Here is a 25662-nt window from a genome sequence, read left to right on the forward strand (position 1 = left end):
ATTACGACAACTCTTATTACTACATCTCTCTAGGATCTGTTTCCCTATCTGCACCTCAACTTCCCTGTCACTATTGGGCGGCCTACAGAAAACACCCAGCAAAGTTATCGACCCTTTGCTGTTCCACCCACAGAGACTCCATAGACAGTCCCTCCACGGCATCCTCCTTCTCTGCAGCCATGACACTGTCCCTGATCAACAGTGCCACTGCACCACCTCTTTTGCCCCCAACCCTGTCCTTCCTGAAGCATCTGAATCCTGGCACCTGAAGTACCCAGTCCTGTCCCTGAGATATCCAAGTCTCTGTAATGGCCACCACATCACATTCCCAAGCAGCAATCCACACCCTAAGCTCATCTACCTTATTTACTACACTCCTGGCGTTAAAATAGACACACCTCAGCCCCTCAGTCTGGACATTTCTCTTCTCCACCACCCGTCTAACCTCCCTCTCATACTGTCTACAGTCCTTCCCTACCTGGGAGCTAACCTCCTCGGTCTCAGGCTCCTCATCTCTGTTCCCTCCCCCAAGCCTTTCTAGTTTAAATTCTACCAGTAGCCCTAGCCAGTCTTCCCGCCAAGATATTAGTCCCCCTGGGATTCAAGTGCCACTTGGGAATCTGGTATTCAGCCTGCCCAGGTGCACTGAACGTGTGATTACACTGGTTGGTGGTGTTGTAGTGTTTGTGGCCAGCGTACTCTCTGTTAGTAACACTGGACATTTTGTCAATGTGTTCATCAGGTGCAGGATTTGTTGCATTGGCCTTTGTGTGTCTGCACGCCTGCTGGTGCAATCGACTGGATGATTGAAGCGGTGTGTTATCTGTTGATACCAATTCCGCTATTTGCAGAAGGTGACAGTGACTGCATACATAGTGGTACCACATGAGGTAAATATGTAACTGTTCGATTGCGGGGCATTCCTGTGTATGACCACCAACTGGTCATGGCCACATGCAGTCTGAATCCTAGCTGTTTGGTGTAGAGTTAGAGGGCCGAGTCTGTGAGCATCTCAATCAGAGTGCATTTTGTTTCTTAGTATATTCTAAATTGGAATCCATGGTTGCCGCTGAAAATGCTAATGTATGTCAAATGAGGCCAGGAATGGTGCCAGGTATCTAGCAGTGCTACATTACATACTTAGATCTTAATAGGTTCACACATTGGCTATACCATGTAATTATTAACATATGCATGAAAATACTTTGCTCACTAATTTAATTAATTTGTTTCAAAATAGCAGCCAAAATGTGTCATGCAGGGTACTTGGCAAACTGTTCAACAGTTTTCACTTACACAAATAGCCAATCTTTGGTGTGTGCCATTTCCTTTTTGCTATCTCTTTGCAATTTTCTTTTACTTTCTGTAGGAAGCAACTGGCAGAGGAAAGACTTGCAACAGGAAGGCCCTGTTCTGAACTGCAACTCAGTTTTCAGTTAAACTGGATATTTTTCACATCTTTTCTACTACTAATGACCGTGGTATTGTGAGAAATTTTCTAATTCATAATTATTTTTAACTAACATTAAATAGCATTGTTTTCCAATTCTCACTGCTTCACCATTCACTCTAACCAGAGCTGGAAGGGTGAGAGTTCAGGTCCCATTCCAGAGAATTGAGCAGATAATTTAACACATTTAGGGAGTGCTGCACTGTGCAAATTCAGTCTTTTGAATGGGATGTTAAGACTCCATCCCCTCAAATGGGTGTTGTGGATCCTGTGGTACTATTAAAAAAAATAGATGATTTTGCCCAGCATCTTGGGTCAACACTTATCCCTCAAATAACATCTAAAAATAAATTAACTGGTCGTTTACCTGCAGTAATCATTTATGGCAGATTTCCTTATGCAAATTGGCCGCCACATCACATACTTTACAACAGTGAATACATTTCAAGGGTAATTAATAACAGTGAATGAGGCAGATACAGGAACTCAGAACCTCCAATCCCTACAATTTCCCAACAGGTCCAAAGTTCTTGCATGGATAAGGGCAGGGTGGATGAGCAAACGGACCCAGAACTGTGTTGCAGGGAGTCATTCAAGTGCAGGGAGTAAAAAGGGATATATTTATAGTACAGTTAGGGGAATTACGTTTTCTACTGCCAAGAATGTCCTGATGGTTGTTGCCTGCACATCACCAGGATCAAGGACATCTTCTTGACGTTGGAGCTGAACCTGGAATGGGAATGGAAATGGAAATGGAAGGATCCAGTTGTAGTGGTCCTGATGGGTACCAATGACAAACATAGGATTAAGAAAGTGATTCTGTTGAGGGAATATGAGCAGCTTAAGGCCAAATTAAAAAGCAGAATCAAAAGGCAACAATCTCCGTTGTCACAAGCAATCTGGCATAACACAGATCAAAGGCAGATGCAGAAGAAATGGGTTTTGATTCATGGGAACTGGCAGCAATACAGGGGAAAGAAGAAGCCAAACTATTGGCATGGTGCTCACTTAAGACCATATTGGAACCAGTATCCTGTCAAAACCATACAACTAGGGTTATAGGGAGGGCTTTAATCCACATAATGGGTTGGAGTTCACACAAGGAGAAATTCAAAAAGTTAAAGAGAAAAGACAAGGCAGGGTACAGATATGGCTAAAGGTAACCAGAAGTATGATAGGAAGGGAAAGAATATACAAACATAAGAGTGCATCAGTCACCATGATCAGTGTATTGAAATTACTTTAAAAAGTAGAGGAGGAGGGGAAATTGGGTGAAGGAAGATTTAAGAACAAAATAAAATTCAAGGCAATAGAAATGTATATTGGTATGAATGTTATAAAGACAAAGGCAAAAGTTAAAAAGACAGGACGTGATTGACAGTTTAATGGTAATAGTGCAAATATTATGAAGAAAATAAAATTGAAGCCATTTTATCTGAATGTGCAGAGCATTCACAAAATATTAACTGCATTAGTGGCATAAATAGAGACTAACGGTTTAAGTCTGAGGGCCTTTGCAGAGACATGGTTACAAGGTAACCAAGGTTGAAAAATAATATTCCAGGGTACATAACAATTAAAAAAAAAGGACAAGGAGGATGGTTGACCCTGATAATAAAGGATGGTCCAAGGACATTAGTGAAAAAGGAAAATTGGTTCAGAAAAACAGCTGGAAGAATCAGAATGGATAAAGTAACAAGTCTCACAACACCAGGTTAAAGTCCAAAATCACAAGCTTTCAGAGCACTGCTCCACTCACCTGATGAAGCAGCAGCACTCCAAAAGCTCATGATTCCAGATATATCTGTTGGACTTTAATCTGGTACTGAGACACTGTTATTGTGCTCACCCACATCTCCACAGTGTGGATAAAGATTAGGAACAGCCACCTCCATAGTCTTCAGTCGTCAACATTTCGAACTGATGGTCACTCACCATGTGCCAGGCCATACTCACCATCCACGCCGTCTCAATTTGCAATGCTGATGTCAAAAAAAACTTAATCCCAAATAACGGTTACTTGAGAATTTTTATTTGATAAAATGTAAAAAAAAGTCTCAATGTAATTTGTAAATTTACTTTTTGGTTTTCATGTAAGAAACTATGATACTATTTAGCTACTATAACTCCATGGGGAAAAAGGCAAAAACAGCAACTGCTTAATGCATTTCACACATACAGATAGGATATACCAAAAAGGGGGTTGGATGCTCCCAGCATTTAAAAAACAATTTTCTACTTCAAGTCTTAGCAGAACCTAAGTCTCTGGCTTAGCAAGGTTGCTACCTTAGCAGGGTAGCAACCTTGTATGTGAAAACTTCCTCCAGACATGCCTGGCACCAAATGACCAATTTTATGACAAACCGTAGCAATTTATTTCCTTCAGCATCTCAAAATTTTGAAATAGATTTGTTGTACTATCTTAAGCTAGATATACAGGTTTGCGTCAAGGAAGGAAGACAAAAATAATTTTAAAATATGTTCAAGTGATTTGACTGGCTAGATTCAGATTGGTTTCAGACTGGTAACTTTGAAACAGATTTTTGTGATTAAATTGGCTGGTTTGTGATTAGTGATAGTACTTCATACATTTTCCTATGCATAGGCTAAGCGACAATTTCTCTGACCTATTTATCTTCGAATGAATCACATGATTATTAAATGTTGAATAACTCAGCCATCAGTTGCAAGCTTTGGTGCATGAGTGATTCTTTGAAATGTGATGGAACTATTTTTCCATCTGCTAGATACAAGATTTCTAATTTTTAATAAGATAGAAAAATAAGCACTGTACTCTTAAACATATAAAGAATGGTTTCACAGTGAATTAAATTAAACCAGATGAATATTTCATTCCAAGTTATTGTGCACCATAATATCACGATTAAAGAATTCAGTATTGGGTTATATATTGTCTATAATATATTGGCTTGCATTCACAATACATGTTTTGCATTTATACACAAGCACACCAGTTAGAACTTAATGGGAACAAAACTCATACAATTTATATAACCCTGATAAAATCAATTGTTTTAACTTGCCATTTCTTAGTTTAGAAACTTTCACTGCAATACCGCTACTTTTCATCAGTGTAAAAACACCTTAACTATTCAAAGTTGATGGAACTGTAATGTTAAAAGGTTGAGGAGATAAAACACTTTTCTACCACGCAATACAACATCTAAAAACCATTCAATACCTTAATAATTGCATTTTAAATATTCTTCTAAACTGGCCTCTCATTCTTTGTGATAATCTGAAAATTATGCGTTATTTACTTTTCATTTGCATCATGAAAATGTCCAAATTTTGAATGCTTTAATTAGATCTCTTGTTAAACTTTATTTGTTTTGATGAAAAAGGAGCCAACAGCTTGAGTTGCTTTACACTGGTAGGAAATGCTTTCCCTCCCTAAGTCATTGTCCTCTGACTAAGTCATTGTCCTCATTGACTATTTAAACATGACAAACTACATCCTTTGAAACTAACATGTGAAACATCCTCTTCATTCAGACATTTATCAAGTTAACAAAGTAAGCTGCTAGATTATCTGTAGTAAGGGTTGGCCTTGCATGCCCCGCTGCTGCTGCCAGCAAGAATGGAGAATTTGACACTCAGCTAAATCTCCATGTACTGTAGATATCCACAGAAGAATCCCAACTGCAGGCGAGGTTCAGAGAATTCTGGCCAAGATCTCCTGGAGGTTTGTTTGTTTGTTCTTTGAGTTCCTTTGAAACAATAGGCTGCAGGTTTCTTTGCATGGCTGTCAGATGGTTCACTAACATACAATACATCTGGATAGAGTACCTTGATGAAGTGCCTGGCTCTTAGAACATAGAACAGTACAACACAGTACAGGCCCTTTGGCCCTCAATGTTGTGCTGAGCTTTGTCCGAAACCAAGATCAAGCTATCCCACTCCCTGTCACTTGCCTATCCAATAACCTCTTGAAAGTTACTAAAGTGTCCGACTCTACTATCACAGCAGGCAGTCCATTCCACATCCCAACCACTCTGAGTAAAGAATCTGCCTCAGACATCCCTCCTGTATCTCCCTCCATGAACCTTATAATTATGCCTTATAGTTATGTCCTTTTGTAGATTATCACAGAGACTGTAGTTACAATAACTATCAAGAGTGCTATGGTACTTCCAACAATATAGTAAGTGTAAAAATTTTTGATGACCGCATCTCGAGACAGAAACATAGAATGTTTGGTACAAAAATACTCAGATTCATCCTGTTTTTCTTTATACTTGACTAGCAATTCTACCTGATGGTGCCTTATTCTTCACTTTCCAATCTTGGCTTGAAGATCATTCCATTTGTGGTACAGTGGCACAGTGGTTAGCACTGTTGTCTCAGAGCACCAGGGACCTGGTTCAATTCCCGGCTTGGGCCACTGTCTGTGCAGAGTCTGTGTGTTCACTCAGCGTCTGCGTGGGTTTACTCCAGATGCTCCAATTTTCTCACACAGATTGAAATGCGTGCTGGTTAGGTGCATTGGCCATGCTAAATTCTGTGTACCCGAACAGGTGCCAGAGTGTGGTAACTTGGGGATTTTCACAGTAACTTCATTGCATTGTTAATGTAAGCTTACTTGTGACACTAATAAATAAACTTAAACTCATTTCCTCGCAAACATCATGCATTTCAAATTACAAATGCTAATATCATTTTTGTTGACTCCTTTTCAACCCAATGTCAAAAATAAGACTTGGTGTAACTTGAAAAAGCCGAACTGATTCTGTGTTCAAAGAAAGATCCAGAATTGGGAGAATCAAAAATGGTACTCAGAAGAATTTAATTTGAATAAGGAATATATAGCTATATAATAAGCAAAACACAACTACATTTTCTTTCTTTGTCAATGTTTATCAATGATGTGGAGATGCTAATGCTGGATTGAGTTGGACACAGTAAGAAGCCTCACAACATCAGGTTAAAGTCCAACAGGTTTATTTGGCTTCATGAGCTTTTGCAGCGCTGTACCACTCACCTGAAAAGACTCACATTCCAAACCATTATCTTGCAATTGTCTTTGCTATATATGCCATGTTTGTGAAACCTACCTCTCCACTCACCTAATGAGGGAGCAGTGCTCCAAAAACTCGTGATTCTGCATAAACCTGTTGACCTTTAACCTGGTGTTGAGACTTTTTACAATATTTATCCACAGTATGTCACAGATGGATTTTCTAAATATTGTGCCACCTTATGAGGATGGAAACTTTCTATGTTTACTATTCAAGATATGGAAACAATACAGCTGAAAAAAAGAGCCATGTTGTCAAAGCATTTGCCTTGTACTCATCAGGGTGGATTTGCAAGAATAACAAATCTCAAAGGAACAACAATTTATCCTGCATGAGAAGAGGTTGATGATTGGTAGAGCTAATACTTCATGGCAAGAGGAAACGTTTCAATGGCATTTCTCTTTTTTTTAAGAAAGGCAATGCTCAAGTTCTGTATTATATTACTAAACAACAATAGCATGAGTCTTTTCAGCCAAATCAAAAGAACAAATGTTGGCCAAGCTACAGGGAGGATATGTCAGGGCTTTAGAATTTTAGCCATGAGGCAAGATTGGATAGGTTGAAGTTGTTTTCTTTTGAACAGAGAATGTCAAGAGGAAAATTTAATTGAGTGCCTAGATAAGAGCAGATAGGTAGGATTTATTTCTCTTAGCAGGGACATCAATAATCAGTACGTATAGACTTGAAAGTAATTGGTAGAAGGATCGGAGCTACTGAAGAGAATTTTTCACACAGAAGGTGGTGAAAGTTTCAAACGCTCTTCACATTTAAAAAATGTACTTCAATATGCACTAGAAATACATAAACTACAAGGCTACAGACCAAGACCTGGAAAGAAAGATTAGGCAAATTGTTCTTTCTCAGCCAGCAGACATGATGGAGTGAATGGTCTTCTGTACTGTAAATTTTTCTGATTCCATGTCTGCAAAATGTCTGCTAACCTTAAGAGCCCTAACTGAATGGGTGGTGTTTTTTGGTTCATTAAGTCAATGTTTCGTGGAAATCCATTTCCTGACAGCCAGTATCAGTTGGGCAACAGATTAAAATTTTACTTCCCCATTATACAAGCAATTGAGAACTCAGAATCATAGAATCCCTACAGTGCAGAAGGAGGCCATTCAGCCCATCCAGTCTGCACCAATCACAAACCCACCCAGGCCTTATTTCCGCAACCCCACATATTTACCCTGCTAATCCCCTCGACACTAGGGTCAATTTAGCATGGCCAATCAACCTACACCACACATCTTTGAATTTTGGAGGAAATTGGAGCACCCAGAGGAAACCCACTTAGACACAGGGAAAATGTGCAAACTCCACACTGATAGGGACCCAAGGCCTAAATTAAACTCGGGTCCCTGGCGCTGTGAAGCAGCAGTGCTAACCACTGCACCACCATGTATGACCTGTTTCTGTATTGTACATTCTATATAATCTTTTGATTCTAATCCTCCAAACTTCCTTCATAAATTTGGGCATTTAAAAAAAAGTATTCTCTGAACTCTTAAACAACTGTCACTATATTAAACGTGTACAATTAGGTACAAATAATTTTGAAATTACCCATTGTAACTGTACGTTTTTCTTCCCTAAAATGTAATTCATCATCGATATACATATAAATAAGTATTATCCCACTGACTTGCAAAACCTATTAGAATATTCAAATATTACATTGGATACTAGGGTACTGCACACTAGCAACTGACACCATGCAAGACCCATCCTAATCAGGTGGCTTCTCCCAACCCTACCATATTTAAGCATCTGGTTTTAAACAATAATGTTTATTTCCTCAGATCAAAAGTTAAACAACTGGCATAACTAATGAAACTTCAAATGGCACAGAATAAGAGCCAAGGGACTAGAAAGAGACCCAATATTATTTCTCAATTCATTCAACTTCCATATCGAAGTACCAAAACACTCATGGTGGAAATATCAACAACTCAACTCATGTCAACATTCCTGCTAAGTTTACTGCTCACTTTTCAAAACTATTTTGAAACAGAAACAAAATGGCATATTAGAATGTCTTATTTTAATATTTGAATGTTTTGTTAAAGTAGCCAATGATACATAGAAAATGTAAAAGAAAAACTAGGTTAAGTAAGTAACCATAATTCCAATCTTTCTTTTGCACCTTACAGTAAACTTTGCAACCTTTTGGCTTCACTTCCATACATCCACTCTAGCAAAGTATCTGGCTGTTCCAGGAAGTTTACAGTCTTGAATTGTGTTACTGTTCCTAACCACCATGGTCCTCAGAGGAAGGTAATTTCAAAGGTTTACAACTTTCAGTGAAGAAATTTCTCATTTCAGAATTAAAACACCCCCCGACAACCTGAGACTCAAGCTTTCTGAGAACTTTATACTCTTCAATAAGATCAACCCTCACTGACTCCATTATCTCTCTTGATGGGGTAAGAGGGATGCTCTAAGGGTCAATACAGGCAATCCTCATTGCAGTCCCTATAAAGGAAACGAACAGATCAAAACCATAGCTGGGATTCTCCCAAAAATATTCGAAGTGCCGAACTTGTGTGAAAACTGGAGTAAATAACATTGATGTTTTTAGTGGGAGATCAGAAAAGAAACTGGCATAAATTGTGCTAAAAATCAGGGGGTAGGGCCTATACACGCCCGGAAGGCCTACAGCATAGTGCTGAATAGGCCACTGCGCATTTGCCAAGATCGCCTCCTGTCTGCCTCCCACCCACCCCACCCCCTCATCCCCTCCCCTCCCCCTCCCCTCTCCCAGCAGGCCCAATTCCCTCCCCTCCAACCTGTCAATTGTGCAGCTCCCTGCCTATTCCTGGATGGATGGGAGAATCACCCCCATATATAGTACGCCAGCTTTGGTTCCTGTGTGATTTATCTATGAGAACATCCAGATTTCTGCCAACATACACTTATCTCTTACTTTCAAAATAGGATTTCTATTCTTCCTCCCAAAGTTCACATTTCTATCATTTATACTCCATTGGCCACTTTCTTGCCCATGCACTTAGACTGTATTTATCTCTGTGCAGAATTTTGTATCCTCATCACAAGTTACTTTCCCAAAATATATTGACGTATGTTACATAAGCTCTCCCCAAGAATGTTCTTGATATAGTTTGCAAATATCTGAGGACCAAGCATCAATCCTTGCATCATGCCACTAGTTGCAAGAGGTGTGACGACAATGTTTTTTTTTTAGTATTTCTGGGATCTACTGTGGCATTCTGTCAAACAGGATAGTGGGGAAGGCATGTGCGCAAGACTAATTCAGCTGGGTACTAAGTGTCTACAAGGTTGAGGACAGCAAAGGGGCTGATGTGAAAAGTAGGCATTTGATGTGAATAGGGCCAAGTTAAGTGTTCTACAAGTAATCAAAACATGGATAGAAATTTATATTAGGTGATAAGCAAGGATTTGAATTTTTTGCTGGTTCAAACGGGGGTAATAAGTTTACAACTTAAAAATGTCATAAATAATTAAGGCAAATTTATTAAATTTTATGCTTCCTGGAAATGGTGGCCACAGGGAGAACACAAAAGGATTTTTTATAGTCTGGGAGAGGTAAATTTCAAAGGATAAGGACACTTGGGAAAAGAGGAAACATAATGTCTTTCCCCAGTGATGCTTAAATCTGGTTTCTGCCACAGCTGAACCTCAACTATATTCAAATATTCTATACCCTATTCATATACTCTATATTCAAATACCAAATACAGCAGTTGTTGTAAATCCCAAAAGCAGGAAGAGCGAGACACACTCAGCAGGTCAGGCAACATAGTCTGAGAAACAAAATTAGCATCAGGTTGATGACCTTTCACCTGAATTCAAATTTTAGTTTTGCATTTTTTGCTGGCAAGTCTGTGTAAATCTGTATAACTGGTTTATCAACTTTATTTTGCTACAATGCATTTCCTGATCTGAAATTGATCTTCTATACACAGAGTTTGTGCATGCTGTCAGCAGGCATATCACCCAAACACACTGTGCCATGCTCACTAACAAATGAACATCCTTCTCTTATGCAGGACAAGGTGGCCCATAATAGGTGACAGCAACCACTAACCAGCAAGGTGCAGGCATGGCTATATGTCCCCATACTCAATGGGCCAAATAGCACTGTAGTGTCAGTGAAATGCTTTTGGCTAAGATCAAGTGTAGTATCAACATGCTGCACTTGGTTGAAGTCATTGGGTTACATTTCAGCTTCATTTGAAGCAATTTTTTAAAGTGGCATCTCGGCCATTTGGCTAAGATGCAAATAAGATCAAGCCCTGGAGGAGGAGCTACACCTACTCCAGTCAGCTTGGATCATGTAGATCAAGCCCAAGACAGGAGGTGAGAGCCCTGTCTTGTCAGCTTGGATCGGGAATGTCCCAACTTGTTGGGACTCTGAATTGGGTTTAATTTGACTTGATTGGATTGGAATAAAGTTTATAAAAAAAAAATTAGAAAAAAATATATGTCCCATACCCATAGAGGAAATGGAGCTGGAAATAACAGAAGCAGTCATCACTGAGGTAGCGGTCAATGGCAGGATTGAAAGCATCGAGGAAAACAACGACCTGGGTTTTCCTTTCTTACCAGCAGTGAATGCTGCGCGGTTTGTAAAAGCTTTAAAAAATGTTAAGAACCGTTTCAAAATATTTAAAATCACAACAAAAAAAATCTCACCTGTCATTGAGCTGAAGATTGACCTCAGGGGGTAAGTCTTCAGTTTCTGATTCACAAGGGAGCATGGTTTTGCTGGCAATGCACCAACTGGGAGTCTCCCAATATTAAGCCCTTCTACAACAAGAGAAGGGAGTTTCTTGGTGCAGCAGCAGCAAATATTACTCAGCCATTGACAGAAAAATTTGGGCCATTATATTTCTGTCTAATTCGCCATTTCAAATCTACCTATTTGAACAAACTGATTCAATAGTGCAATAATTTTGAGGTTCTACAATTACTTGGCAGGAGAAAGTAATTGATTTATTTATCTGGAAAGAATTATTTACAAAGGAGGACAGTAAAGGTGCCCATACTCTTCATACTTAACTGCCAAGCTCAAGCATCAACCTTCAACTGCTGCAATATGAGCTTGGACTCACATTCCATCTCCGCAGAACATAAGTTTGGACTCGCATTCAGCTGCCACTCTGCACTCTCCACATTTCCAAAATTGCGCAATAAAGTTGCGTATCACACTTCGCTGCGCTACTACAAATATCTTCTTGCATGGCTCAGTATTTGTTTTATGAAGCTCTTGTGAAGTGCTTTAGGACATTTTATTTTGTTAAAGACATTATATAATTAGAAGCTGTTTTGTTGCAACACTGAAAGTCTCCCAGGATAATCAACAGCTAGTGGACTGTAAGTTGGTGCAAGTATATTGGTTCATTCTAAAACAAGCTGAAAATCTGCTATTTTATCAATAAATTTGTATTCTAATTAACAGCATGAAAAAGTTATTTCCACCTTTAAAACTACACTAATGGAAGTATGAGTATTAAATATTGAAGTCTATTATTGACTTAATATCAAAACAGCTGCGCAGTTCGATAGATCATTGGTAGGTAAAGCTGTTTGTGGGTAGGTATGAAAAGTACAGAGAATACATTAACAGGAAGGAATTAAGAGTTAGACAACTGAGTGTGCTTTGGCTGGTTGCCATAACAATGAGTGAAAATAGCTGGAAGAGAGGTGAAGTTGTGATTCAGCAGCTGGATTTGAAGCATGCTGTTTCAAAGAGATGACAGGTGAAGGAAGCATTCGAGTAATCAAGCAACCTATGAAATATATCACATGCTGAAAAGAAAGGCAACAAACTTCAGTGAATCCAATCTGTCCTCTTGACAAAAACATCCAGAAGGACCAAATATCCACCCACATATGGTACATAAGTGTCAATCCTTTGATCACTAGGACTAATTTGCAGAAAAAAGTATCTCTTGATCTTATTCATATGCTTCAAAGGAATGCCAAATATTTATGTGCAAAATTGAGAGACAGATTACATACCTCTCTCAATTTTGTTCATGAATGACCACATTATTGTGTAAAAGGTCCACGATTTCAATGACTGTAACTTTTGAGGCAATGTATAGAATGTAACAGCAAACATTATGAAAGGTGAATTTTTAAAAACCTTTTCCATTAGATAACACTGCAGAGTTTCAGTACTACATTACAACAGAGTAGCTTGTTAGGCAACCAGAGATCAATAAAAGGCAAACATAACGTGGGAAAAAAGTCTTTTGCAGATCTTGACTGGGAAGTGTGGTGTGTAAACCAATTGGTTTCATGACAACAGGTTTTATAGTTATTTTTTCCCCATGTGTCAATTCACAAGCGATCACATTTATTGAATTCAATTTTATAACTTGCCACACAGGGAACTGAACATATAATTTTGTCAGTCCAAAAGCAGAGACCCTACAACAATGTACCGATCAGCATGGGAGTACATCACTGCTAGGACTGCAATGGTGAAAGAGAAAGACAAACCATCACTTTGTCCAGGCACCTGTTATTATAGACCAATATATGCAAACCTAGCAGAGTTGCTTACATTCTCTAAAACATAATGGAGCCCATAAGTAATGTGTGTTAAGTCAAAGGTATAGCAAAACATTACAATTGAGATTAAGGTATTATTTGCTTCTTATGCAATCAAATCCCTTATTGTTTTGTTACAAATTTTGTTATATCTGCAAGACTAGCATGGAGATTTGATGGTGTAGTGTTAATGTCACTGGGCTAGCAATCCAGAGGCTGAGGCTAATGCTCTGGGGACATGGATTCAAATCCCACCACAACAGCTTAGTGGAATTCAAATTCACTTAATAAATCAGGAATTATGTAGCTAGTCACAGTAATGGTGATTAAAACCTATCTGGCTCACTACTGTCAAGGAAGGAAATCTGCCCTCCTTAGCTGGTCTGGTCCGGCCTACAGCAACATGGTTGATTCTTAACTGCCCTTGGAAATTGTCAAGCAAGGGCAATTAAGGGTGGACAACAAATGCTGGTTGTGCCAGCAATGTCTACATCCTGTGAAATAAAAAAATGCTTTGACTTATTGCAATAGGTAAATAAACCAAAGCAAGTGAAATGTAGTCAGATCACATTAAATGTTATTTAATGTGAGATATAAAATCGTTTCTTCTCACCAAGGACATTTTGTTTCAACTGGGGTCATTGCTAAAATTTAAACAATAGAATCCCTGCTTTGCAAACATCTTGTTTGTTCACTTCCTTTCCAATTCTTTACTTTTGATATTTTTAGAAACCTTTTACAGCTACTTCCATTTTTATAAGGAAATGTTATCTTACCTCTTTCACTAGCGTCATCCACCAGGATAATCTCCTCTAATAAATGCCGCGGTGACCGGTTTATCACACTGTGCACAGTGCGTAACAGAGTGCTCCATGCTTCATTATGAAAAACTATCACCACACTTGTCTTCGGTAGACCATCAGGATATACTTTCGTTTTACATCTAAAGGAAACAAAAACATGGATAATGTGCAAAATGCTTTGTACATATCATCTTTTACATAAACCTTTGCTAGACACAGCAGCTTTTGACAAATGGCTGAACAGTAGAAATGTCCCGTCAGCAAAAATGCAAGTGTTTCCAGTTTCAGGCGCACAAAATGTACTTAAATTATATTACATTCAAGTTATACCACATATATTACTGTCAGAAACAAAAATAAAAAATGAAGTCAAGCAGACAAGAAAAATACCCTAAATATGCCAGTATAGCAACACACCAACAGAACTATTTTCAAGTAGTTCATAAATGTTTCAAAATTGATAAATAATTTGAGAAAAAACTATAATTGTCTTCAAAATAACTGGATACTATTAGGTTAAGCACACATGTGATCTTTATTACAAAAAAGGAATGTCATTTGCTAGGATATGGATTACCATCATTCTTAAAATAAAGTCACAAGTCCTTGATCACTTTATGGAAGAAAATAATATTTGATCCATTTACATACATCTTTGATTTTTGATTTGATTTTATTTATTGTCATCGATATTAACATACAGTGGAAAGTACTGTTTCATTTGCACTATACAGACAAAGCATATCGTTCATAGAAAAGGAAATGAGAAAGTGCAGAATGTAGTGTTTCAGTCATAGTGAGGGTGTAGAGAAAGATCAACTTAATGAAAAGTCCATTCAAAGACTGACAGCAACGGGGAAGAAGCCGTTCTTGAGTTGGTTGGTACATGACCTCAACCTTTTGTACCTTTTTCTCCAACAGCAGAAAGTGGAAGAGAGAATGTACGGAGTGCGTGGGGTCCTTAATTATGCTGGCTGCTTTGCTGAGGCAGCGGGAAGTGTGGACAGATTCAATGGATGGGAGGCTGATCTGCGTGATGGATTGGGCTCCATTCGTGACCTTTTGTAGTTCCTTGTGGTCTTGGGCAGAGCAGGAGACATACCAAGCTGTGATACAACCAGAAAGAATGCTTTCTATGGTACATCTGTAAAAGTTGGTGAGAGTTGTAGCTGACATGCCAAATTTCCTTAGTTTTCTGAGAAAATAGAGGCGTTGGTGGGCTTGCTTAACTAGCTTATCACATCATTGAAATATTTCATACTATTGAGTTAAATTAATTAATTTATTTTTAAAGTGTGTATATGAACGGTTTTGTACATAAAACATAGAAGAGGGGGAGTTGGGGGGCATTTAGTGCAAGAACGTCCATTCCACAAACAATATATAATTCACCTCATCTTTCGAATGTGCCGAATTCATGTAACTTCTAAGTGAAGATTTTTTCTCATTCTAAAATTAAATCAAGCAGAACTTCACAACTATCCACTTAATCTTTTTTTATGACCAGTTTTGATATAAACCACCTTGGCTGATCAAACAACAAAGGTTCAAGTTTCTTTTTCGCAAGGATATGCTTTTTCCAAATCCGTATTCATTAAACTACTGAAACTGTGAGCAACGAGAAGCAATTCAAATAAAGGTTCTTGAATCAATTTTTATTAGCCACTAAGTGCAAAATAAAAATGATAAAAATGCAACATCTTAGACATACATATCAGAAATAAGGGAAGTTAGTGTTCAATAAAAAAGGTAAAAGAATGTATCAGGTTGAAGTGTCCTTTGATTGCCGTTGAGGTGTTGATTTTTAAACTTCGCAGGCAATTTGGCTTAGCTGATTTAATGGATATGGCCAGATGTAGGAGATGTTAAAATTATTATACAATCTCAGTTTGCTGGTAGATTTCTAACAACATTGGCTTTTAAATCAGCAAGAGTCCGAGAAACTGACAGATGCTTTTAGCCTATTTCCCCTGCTGAAAACATTTTTGCAACTTTGCTGCGGTGGTTGCAGCCTGGTCTGATATACTTCCAATGTGGAGATGCTGGTGTTGGATTGGGGTAAACATAGTAAGAAGTCTCACAACACTAGGTTAAAGTCCAACAGATTTATTTGGTAGCAAATGCCACTAGCTTTCGGGGCTTTGCTCCTTCGTCAGGTGAGTGGGGAGTTCTGATCACAAACAGGGCACTCACCTGACCCCCACTCACCTGGCGAAGGGCAAAGCCCTGAAAGCTAGTGGTGTTTGCTACCAAATAAACCTGTTGGACTTTAACCTGGTGTCGTAAGACTTGTTACTAACATACTTCACCAATTTTGCATTTCTAAGGGGTTTTGGCTAGGGCCTCTACATGGCAGGCACTGTTTCAATTTCCAGTACTAAGCATTTAAATTTCTCTTCTTCAGACAGTACAAGCTTCGGTGAGTCTCTGAATTATAGGAAATGTCTCTCTCTTCACACACCCCTGGGGTGATTTGTTTTTCACTTTCACTCTGGAAGGTTGCTTTCCATTTTAAGTAGTTTTTGCTGACATTTCAAATTGCAAATTTTCCAGTCAGTTGAAAGCTGAAAATCAAATTTTCAAAAATAAAGAGGCATAGCCTTGTGACACATTTCGTATAATTCATTCTAGACCAGATGTTGTCCTTGATCACACCATTTCTGAAAGCCGTAACGTGGTTGTGACATTTTAACATCATCATGCTTATTCTTTTAACTTATCACTGGGAAAAGATACCATACAATTTAAAACTCAGAACATACTGCTTATTCTACACATGGTATGTGATGACCCCTTCAACAACACTTAAACTGAATGCAGATAACAAAACCATGAAATTTCCTCCAGTAAAAATAGCCTCTGAAAATAAAACAAACTGGAAATTTCCAAGGCAAAAAAACTGAAATAAAGAGTACATACTTGTATTCACAATTTGTTTCTCAAAATATGCATTTGAAAAGCTCCTTAGATTAATCTAAAGAAACGCTAAACAGTGTTTAGGTGAGTACTAATACTGAGTATAGGAGGTGATAGCCTAGTGGTATTATTGCTAAACTATTAATCCAGAAACGCAGTTAATGTTCTGGGGACTTGGGTTTGAATCCCACCATGACAGATGGTGGTATCTGAATTCAATAAAAAGATATCTGGAATTAAGAGTCTACTGGTGACCAGAAAACCATTGTCGATTGTCAGAAAAACCTATCTGGTTTACTAATGTCCTCTAGGGAAGGAAAACTGCCATCCTTACCTGGTCTGGCCCACACGTGGCTCTAGAGCCACAGCAATGCGGTTGACTCTCAATTGCCCTCAGGCAACATAATAAATGCTGGCCGGTCAATAATGCTCTTGCCCCATGAATGGTTAAAAAAAAACTTGTATAGCAATACTTGCATCTACTCCAATAGAATTTTTCTTTTGTAAGTATGCAAATTATTACAATGTAATTCTTGCAGCATACCATTTGAAGATCAGCAAAATTATTGTTCATTTTCTTGGCTGATTAACTTACAATACGTGACTATAGCTCGTGACTGATTCAGTTCACATCAAAAACACCCAAATTAACACCCATCACTTCTGTTAGACAGCTACAATATCTGAAGTTGAAGTTCCTATAGTTGCATGCAAACTAATTTTGACAAATGATTTCAAATGTAACCCATTCACCTTTGAAGATATTACAAAGCACCACTATGTGGAACTTGGGCCACTTTGCATGATAATTTAAAATGGCGATTATTTAGATGCAGGGCTTGGAAGCTTGTAAGTCAGGAACTGCAGACAACAGAAGGGAATTTCAAGAGCACGTCATCTGCATTTCAAGTTTTAAAAATAACGGTTCAGGTCTTCCAGTAAGCAGTGAAACTGAGGTCAACACTGCTGACTGTGATTTAAACTAGGGTTTCACTTTTTTGCACTGGGCCTTTATGGATTGTTCTCTCTCTGGTGATGACTGCAAGCGCAGTCATCAACAGAGAGAGAGAGAGAGGGAGACAAGTAGCAGCGAGAAACAAAAGTGCCAAGGCCATGTCCCTTTTGACGTCAGCAGTGGATTGAATGTCCCTCAAGGTCCTGCAACCTTGCAGTGTTGTGGCTAGCAGTTTTCTTAAAGTTTGTAAGGCACTTTTTAAAATGCTTTTAATTTTTTAAAGATTTAATTATTCTCACACATAATATAAACATGAAAAACGTTTGAAATGAATGCATGAAGTACTTATGATAGTGCAAGTGTAAATAATTTCAATTAAAAAAACACCTTTCAAATGGGGGGTTAGGGTAGTTGGGACAATTGTTCTGCTACTTTGCTTTTTAATACCTGTTGGAAATGGAAAAGTCTTTCTGATGCAGCTTCCACTTTAAGTCACTTCAAACCAAAGACTTCCCTCTACCTGAGTAAGGGGACATTTGGGGCATCTAGCTCAAATCTATGAAGGCAAGGTTAGGCTTGGTAGAATCCACCACAGAATCGAGGTATTTTTGCGCTCCAGGAGCCTAAGTACCACGCACATGCAAAAGTCAGGACTTCCAATGGATCTTGATACTACTCCAATCAGAAGTTCTGGGCCATTAGATAAGGATGATGAAGTGAAGAAACATGAACAAAATGCACTTAAGAGTGTCTCTACATCCTCAGGATATCCCAAAGCATTTACAACTAAGGGATTTTTATTGTTATATCAGCAACTTGACTATTAGCATAATGTACATTTCTGTAAGCAGCAAACAAATAAAGACTAGATAATATTCCGAATTTTGTGTTTAGCAACAAAGGAGCTATTGGTGGCTGTGACAATTGTTTTTTAATTTTTGAATTTTATTTAATAAGGTGCCTCCATCTGGAAGCATCCGCCACCGCACCGCACCCCCTGCCTCCAGAGGCAGCCATTCAATTGGACAAAATCCTTCAAAAAGCATCTTTATGTTTAACTAATTGGATTGAAATGTTTTGATGAGGTAGCTGGGAGGGTTGTGAGGGTAAAGCGGTTGATGCGCCCTGTCAATTGTCAAAAAGAACCTAACTGGTTTACTAATGTCCTTTCGGGAAGGAAACCAGTATTCCTACCTGGTCTGGCCTACATATGACACCAGATCCATGGAAATGTGTTTCACTCTTAAACGTCCTTTGAAATAGCCTAGCAAACCAACTTGGTTTCAATGGTTACAAAGCCAATAAAAAATTAAATTGAACCAGATGGAACACCCACTATCCACCTAGGCACTAGAAATCACAACGCAAACCTAGCCCTATCAACCGTGCAAAGTCTGCTTACTAACATCTGGGAGCTTGTGCCAAAATTGGAGAGCTCTCACAAATTTGTCAAGCAACAGCCTCATGTAGTCATACTCAAAGACTTATATCTTACAGATAGCATCCCAGACACCACCATCATTGTTCCTAGGTGTGCCCTGTCCCATCAGCAGGACAGACTGAGCAGAGCTGGTAACACAATGGTTTACAGTTGGGAGTGAGTTGCCCTGGGTGTCTTCAGCATCAATTCTGGACCCCATGAAGTCATACATGGGCAAAAAACCTGCCTGCTGATTACCATGTACCATATCCTCATAGCCGATGAGCACCACTCGGAGGAAGTACTGAGGATGGCAAAGGTGCTGAATGTACTCTGGATGGGGGACTTCAATGTCCTTCACCAAGAATGGCTTGCTAGTACCACCACAGATGGGACTGGCTGGGTTGTAAAGGATATATCAGATAGTTCCTTCATCACTTGTCCCAGTCTATCAGATATATCCTTTACAACCCAGCCAGCCCCATCTGTGGTGGTACTACCAAGCCATTCTCGGTGAAAATGAGTCCTGTATGTTTTTCCTCCTTCTTAATTCCTTCATCACCTGTCCCAGTCTAAGAAGAAGGAAAAACATACAGGACCTCATTTTCACCAACCTGCCTGCTGCAGATGCATCTTTCTACAGCAGCATCAGTAGATGTGGCCACCGCAGTCACTGTGGAGGCAAATTCTCATTTTCATACTGAGGCTATCTTTCATTATGCTGCTCAATAGTACTACCACCTTGCTAAACAGGAAAGTCTTTGAACAGATCTAGTAACTCAAGATTGGGCACCCATGAGGCATTGGAGGCCATCAGCAAGAGCAGAACTGTATTCATAATCTGCAACATCATGGCCCGGCATACCTCTCACTCTGCCATTACTAACAAGTCGTGGGGTCAGTCCTGGTAAATGAAGAGTTCAGAAAGGCATGCAAGGAGCAACACCAGACATACCTAAGAATGAGGGGATGGGGGGCAGTGCGATTTTCTCAGCCCACTGCTAATGGGCTGGATTTCTGAAGTTATCAGCTCCGCATCAGAAATTGGCATGGAGCTGATTTCCACATTAAAATTCTCATTTCAACGTCATTAGTGGGCCCAGGCAAAAATGTTTTACTGTAGAGCTGATTTCAATATTTAAATAAATTGGGATTTGCATTCATTGGCGGGTCCAGGACTGAAGTCTCCAGGCCCGCCAGCATCTCCCCCACCTCTGCCAGGAGTGGTCCCCTCCAGCTGAGTTTACAACAGCTCCCCATGAATGCGGAACAGATGGTCCGACCCTGCTGGAGGGAAAAAAGGCCATGGAGGCCTCCCCAGAGGTCAGGGGTAAGAGGGGTGGCAGTTTAGTAGTGCCAGCCTGGAATCCTGGCAATGCCCAAGGGGCACCTTGGCACTGCCCACCAGGCAGTGAAGGCAATAGATAGGGTGCAGAGAAAATCTGAGAATGATTCCAGGGATGAGGAATTCAGCCACAAGGATAGATTGGAGAAGCTCAGGCTGTTCTCCTCGGAGAAAATAGTTAAAAGGAGATTTGATTGAGGTATTCAAAATCATGTGAGGTCTTGACAGAGTAAATAAGAAGAAAGTGTTTTCAATGGTAGAAAGATTCAGAACTAGAGGACATCAATTTAAGGGGATTAGCACAAGAAGCAACAACATCACCAAACCCTTTCTTTAAAATATGGAAATAGTTAAGATCTGGAATGCACAGCCCAAGAGAAGATGCATATAAGGTGTATAAGATTATGAGGGGTATGGGTAGAGTGAATAGAAAGCAGCTTTTCCCTTTGGCAAAGGGATCAATCATGAGGGGGCATAGTTTTAGGGTGAGGGGCAGGAGATTCAGAGGGGATTTGAGGAAAAAAAAAGAAAAGGTGGTGTTACTTACGTGGCGAAAAACTGCAGCAGGCGACGGTGCAGAGGGACCTCGGGGTCCTTGTGCATGAGTCGCAAAAACCCAGCCTGCAGGTGCAGCAGGTGGTCAGGAAGGCGAATGGGATGCTGGCCTTCATAGCGAGGGGGATTGAATATAAAAGTAGGGAGGTCTTGCTGCAGCTGTATAGGGCATTGGTGAGGCCGCAGCTGGAGTACTGTGTGCAGTTTTGGGCGCCGCACCTGCGCAAGGATATTTTGGCCTTGGAGGGAGTGCAGAGGAGGTTTACTAGGCTGATACCGGAGTTGAGGGGGTTGAGCTATGAGGAGAGGCTGAATAAACTAGGCTTGTACTCGTTAGAGTTTAGAAGAATGAGGGGAGATCTCATTGAGACGTATAAGATGATGAATGGGATGGATAGGATAGAGGTGGAAAGACTCTTCCCGCTCAAAAAAGACAGTAGGACTAGGGGGCACAGCCTCAAGATAGAGGGGGGGGCGGTTCAGAACGGAGTTGAGGAGGAACTTCTTCACTCAAAGGGTGGTGAATCTCTGGAATTCTCTGCCCGTTGAAGTGGTGGAGGCTGCCTCGCTAAATATTTTTAAGAAGAGGGTTGATGGGTTTTTGATAAGAGAGGGGATTAAGGGTTATGGGGAGAGGGCGGGAAAGTGGAACTGAGCCACGACAGATCAGCCATGATCTTATTGAATGGCGGGGCAGGCTCGAAGGGCCAGATGGCCTACTCCTGCTCCTATTTCTTATGTTCTTATGTTCTTATGAATCTGGAATGAACCACCTGGGCTGGAAACCAAAGAGGAAATGAATGAGCACTTGAAATATAACATTCAAGGGTATGGGACAAGTGCTGGAAAGTGGGATGAGTGTGACGTTAGTGGTAGTTATTGTCAGTGCAGATTCGCTGGACTGAAGGGCCTTTTCTGCGCTGCACGATTCTATGACTCAAAATGTGGTAGAGGCAAATTCAGTAGAGGCCTTCAAAAGAAAATCAGTTAACTGGGCAAAAACAAAAATGGTGTGGAGATGCTGGCGTTGGACTGGGGTAAACACTGGGGTAAACACGTAAAAACGCATTTGCTACCAAATAAACCTGTTGGACTTTAACCTGGTATTGTGAGGCTTCTTGCTACAAAAAAAAAAGGTACAGGGAAAATGTCAGGAAGTTGACCTAGATTAATTTAATATGTTGGGGGGGCAGAACTAGATTAATCACTTTTGCAGAGAGCCTGCACAGAGTAATGGGCTGAATGGCCTTCTCTATAGTGATTCATTGAACCTAATAGAGGACTTTCGTGGAGATTGATGGGATATGAAACAATGACAGCGCTAGGCTGGAAGTGTTCTTATTTTATTACGTAGAATGAATTGGAGATGGGTTTCCTACGAGAGATGCTTCACTGACCAGACTAAATCAAAAAGAAAAAAGTGTTCATAATCAAGCTTTTCTGCATAAAAATATTTGCAAACATTTTGATTATAGAAACTAAAATCTGCAATCATAACTAGTATTTCATAAAGTATATTGTAATGTCCCACAAAACAGGTGCTCCTGTAGAATTTCAATCTTTTGCAAAATCCCCAAAATCTCATCTCCAGCTCTCCTGATCAAACTCACTTTTTTAAAAAAAATCTATTTTCAAATAACAAGTCATCCCAAGGAAAATACCTGAAGCTATATCCATTCTAAAATAATCAATGTCTACATAGTCAAATACATTTCCATCACTTGTGGTATTGTTATTACTCTCCCAGCCACACCACCCACTCCAGTAACAGGATGAGCACAGAAGTCTACATGGACTTTACCAAGGCCTTTGACAAAGGTAGAATATCAAGTCAAAAAGTAAAAAGGCAAGTGAGAATAAGTTTTAAACTTTTCAATAACTGAAGACCATTATCTGACATTCTTACTCATTTGAAAAACTTTTGCAAGCAAATGCAATGAAAATTTGAATATTCACTTTAATGGAGTGAATTCTCTGCCAGATAACAAGGCCAACATGGAGCTGTCCATTGACAATTGAAATGTTCAGCTACATTCACATTCCTTAAATATTGGAATATTACCATCTGATTAACATCCAGGCTTGGACTGAAAAATGTCATGTGGTATTTGTGCCATATAATTGCAGGCAATGATAACCCTGTGCAAAGAAAACTTAGGCATTTCTCCTTAACCTTCAAAACTACCACCATTGCACAGTTCCTCAACATTAACATTTTACGAGCCAGTAGTGACCAGAATCTTAATTGGGCCAACCATATCAATACCAAGTATTTGGTGATGAGTGACTCAACTGCTGACCCTTCTTCACCATAAAATGTTCAAGGCAGAATTGTGGTGGAAAACTTACCACTCACCTGGAAGGTTGCAACTGCACTAGTATTCACATATTTCACCACCATCCAAAAACAAGAGATCCACAAGAGATGAGTGAGGTCCTAAATGAATACTTCTCATTAGCATTCACTGTTGAGAAGAGCATGGATGTTAGGGAACTTGGGGAAATAAATAGTGATGTCTTGAGGAGTGTACATACAATAGAGGAGGCGCTGCTGGAAGTCTTAAAGCACATCAAGGTAGATAAATCTTCAGGACCTGATGAAGTGTATCCCAGGACATTGAGGCTAGGAAGGAAATTGCGGGTCCTCTAGCAGAGCTATTTGAATCATCGATAGTCACAGGTGAGATACCTGAAGATTGGAGAGTGGCAAATGTTGTGCCTTTGTTTAAGAAGGGCTGCAGGGAAAGGCCTGGGAACTCTGTAGTGGGTAAGTTGTTAGAAGGTATTTTGAGAGACAGGATCTACAGACATTTAGAGAGTCAAGGACAGATATGGGACAGTAAGCATAGTTTTGAGAGTGGAAAATCATGTCCCGCAAATTTGATTGAGTTTTTTGAAGGGGTAACCAAGAAGATAGATGAGGGCAGTGCAGTTGATGTTGTCTATATGGACTTTACCAAGGCCTTTGACAAAGGTACCACATGGTAGATTGTGAGGTTAAATCTCATGGGATCCAGGGTGAGTTGGCCAAATGGATACAAAATTGGCTTTATGACATAGGACAGAGGGTGACTGTAGAAGGTTGTTTTTCAAACTGGAGGCCTGTGACCAGTGGCGTGCCTCAGGGATGGATCGATGTTGGGTCCACTTATTTGCCATTTATGTTAATGATTCGAATGAGAATTTAGTAGGCATGGTTAGTAAGTTTGCAGATGACACCAAGATTGGTGGCATAATGGACAGTGTAGGATTGCAATGGGATCTTGATCAATTGAGCCCGTGGGCTGACGAATGGCAGATGGCGTTTAATTTAGATAAACGTGAGTTGATGCATTTTGGTTGCTTTTACAAGGGCAGGACTTATTCAGTTAATGGTAGGGAGTTGAGGGCAGTTATAGAACAAAGAGATCTAGAGAACAGGTTCATACATCCTTGAAAGTGGAGACACAGGTGGACAGAATGGTGAAGGTATTCGGCATGGTTGGTTTCATTGGTCTGAATACTGAATACAAGAGCTGGGACATCTTGTTGAAGGTGTACAAGACAATGGTAAGGCCACACTTGGAGTACTGTGTACAGTCCTGGTCACCCTATTATTGAAAGGATATTATTAAACTAAAAAAAATGCAGAAAAGATTTACTAGGATGCTACCAGGACTTGATGAATTGAGTTATAAAGGAGGCTGGATAGATTGGGACTTGTTTCTCTGGAGCATAGAAGGCTTAGAGATGATCTTATAGAGGTCTATGAAATAGTGAGGGGCAGAGATCAGCTAAATAGTCAACATCTTTTCCCAACGGTAGGGGAGTCTAAAACTAGAGGGCATAAGTTTATGGTGAGAGAGGAGAGATACAAACAAGTGTCCATAGGGGCAATTTTTTCACACAGAGGGTTATCAGTGTATGGAATAAGCTGCCAGAGATAGTAGTAGACATTTACATGGGTAAGATGGGTATAGAGGAATATGAGCCAGACACGAGCAATTGGGAGGGGTTCAGATCGAGGTATTTAAATTTTAAAAGGGATTAATAAAGTAAATGTAAACCAAATGTTTCCTCTAATGGGGCAATATGGAACAAGTGATCACAGGTATGGGTTGAGAGATGGTAGATTTAAAACTAAGATGAGGAGGAACTACTTCTCTCAGAGTGTGGTGAATTTGTGGAACTTGCTGCCCCATACCGTGGAGGAGTCTGAATTGTTGAATAGTTTCAAGGAGATAGATATATTTCTAACAAAGAAGGGACAAGGAGATATGGGGAACAAGTGGAGAGGTGGATTTGAGACTAGGGAGAGATCAGCCATGATCTGACTGAAATGCGGAGCAGGCTCGAAGGGCTGAATTTGCCTACTTCTGCAAATTCCTCATTTCTAAGTTCCTATGATTTTCTCACAATTAGATTGGAAGTCAGAGCAGCTGTTTCTTGCTGCAACTGAATATAATTTCCTGTACAGCTAATGAGGGAAAGAAAACCTCCTCAGGTGTTCATTTTAATAAAACTGAAATAGAAGTTGTCCAGCATTTTTATTGGAAAATAGATAAACATAGACCATCCAACAGTTGGTTTCCACCACGCATAAATGACTACCAGCAGTTTTCTTACATAAGCTAATGATTGACTAGATAGAAAAAGTGGC

At 39.7% G+C, this 25662-nt stretch overlaps 1 protein-coding gene across 3 annotated transcripts in view; it reads right to left on the bottom strand.

The window, feature by feature from the left end:
- galnt1 (UDP-N-acetyl-alpha-D-galactosamine:polypeptide N-acetylgalactosaminyltransferase 1) overlaps positions 1 to 25662 on the bottom strand; it is a 133019-nt gene that overhangs the window by 33975 nt on the left and 73382 nt on the right. For all 3 annotated transcript variants that reach the window (XM_080208651.1, XM_080208635.1, XM_080208643.1), the window contains one exon: positions 13806 to 13972. In XM_080208651.1, the coding sequence (XP_080064777.1) occupies positions 13806 to 13972 (167 nt within the window). The remainder of the gene's footprint in view (positions 1 to 13805; positions 13973 to 25662) is intronic.

This window comes from Carcharhinus amblyrhynchos, chromosome 2 (genome assembly GCF_965287045.1).
Source record: "Carcharhinus amblyrhynchos chromosome 2, sCarAmb.v2.hapA, whole genome shotgun sequence".
Classification (NCBI taxonomy): Eukaryota; Metazoa; Chordata; class Chondrichthyes; order Carcharhiniformes; family Carcharhinidae; genus Carcharhinus; species Carcharhinus amblyrhynchos.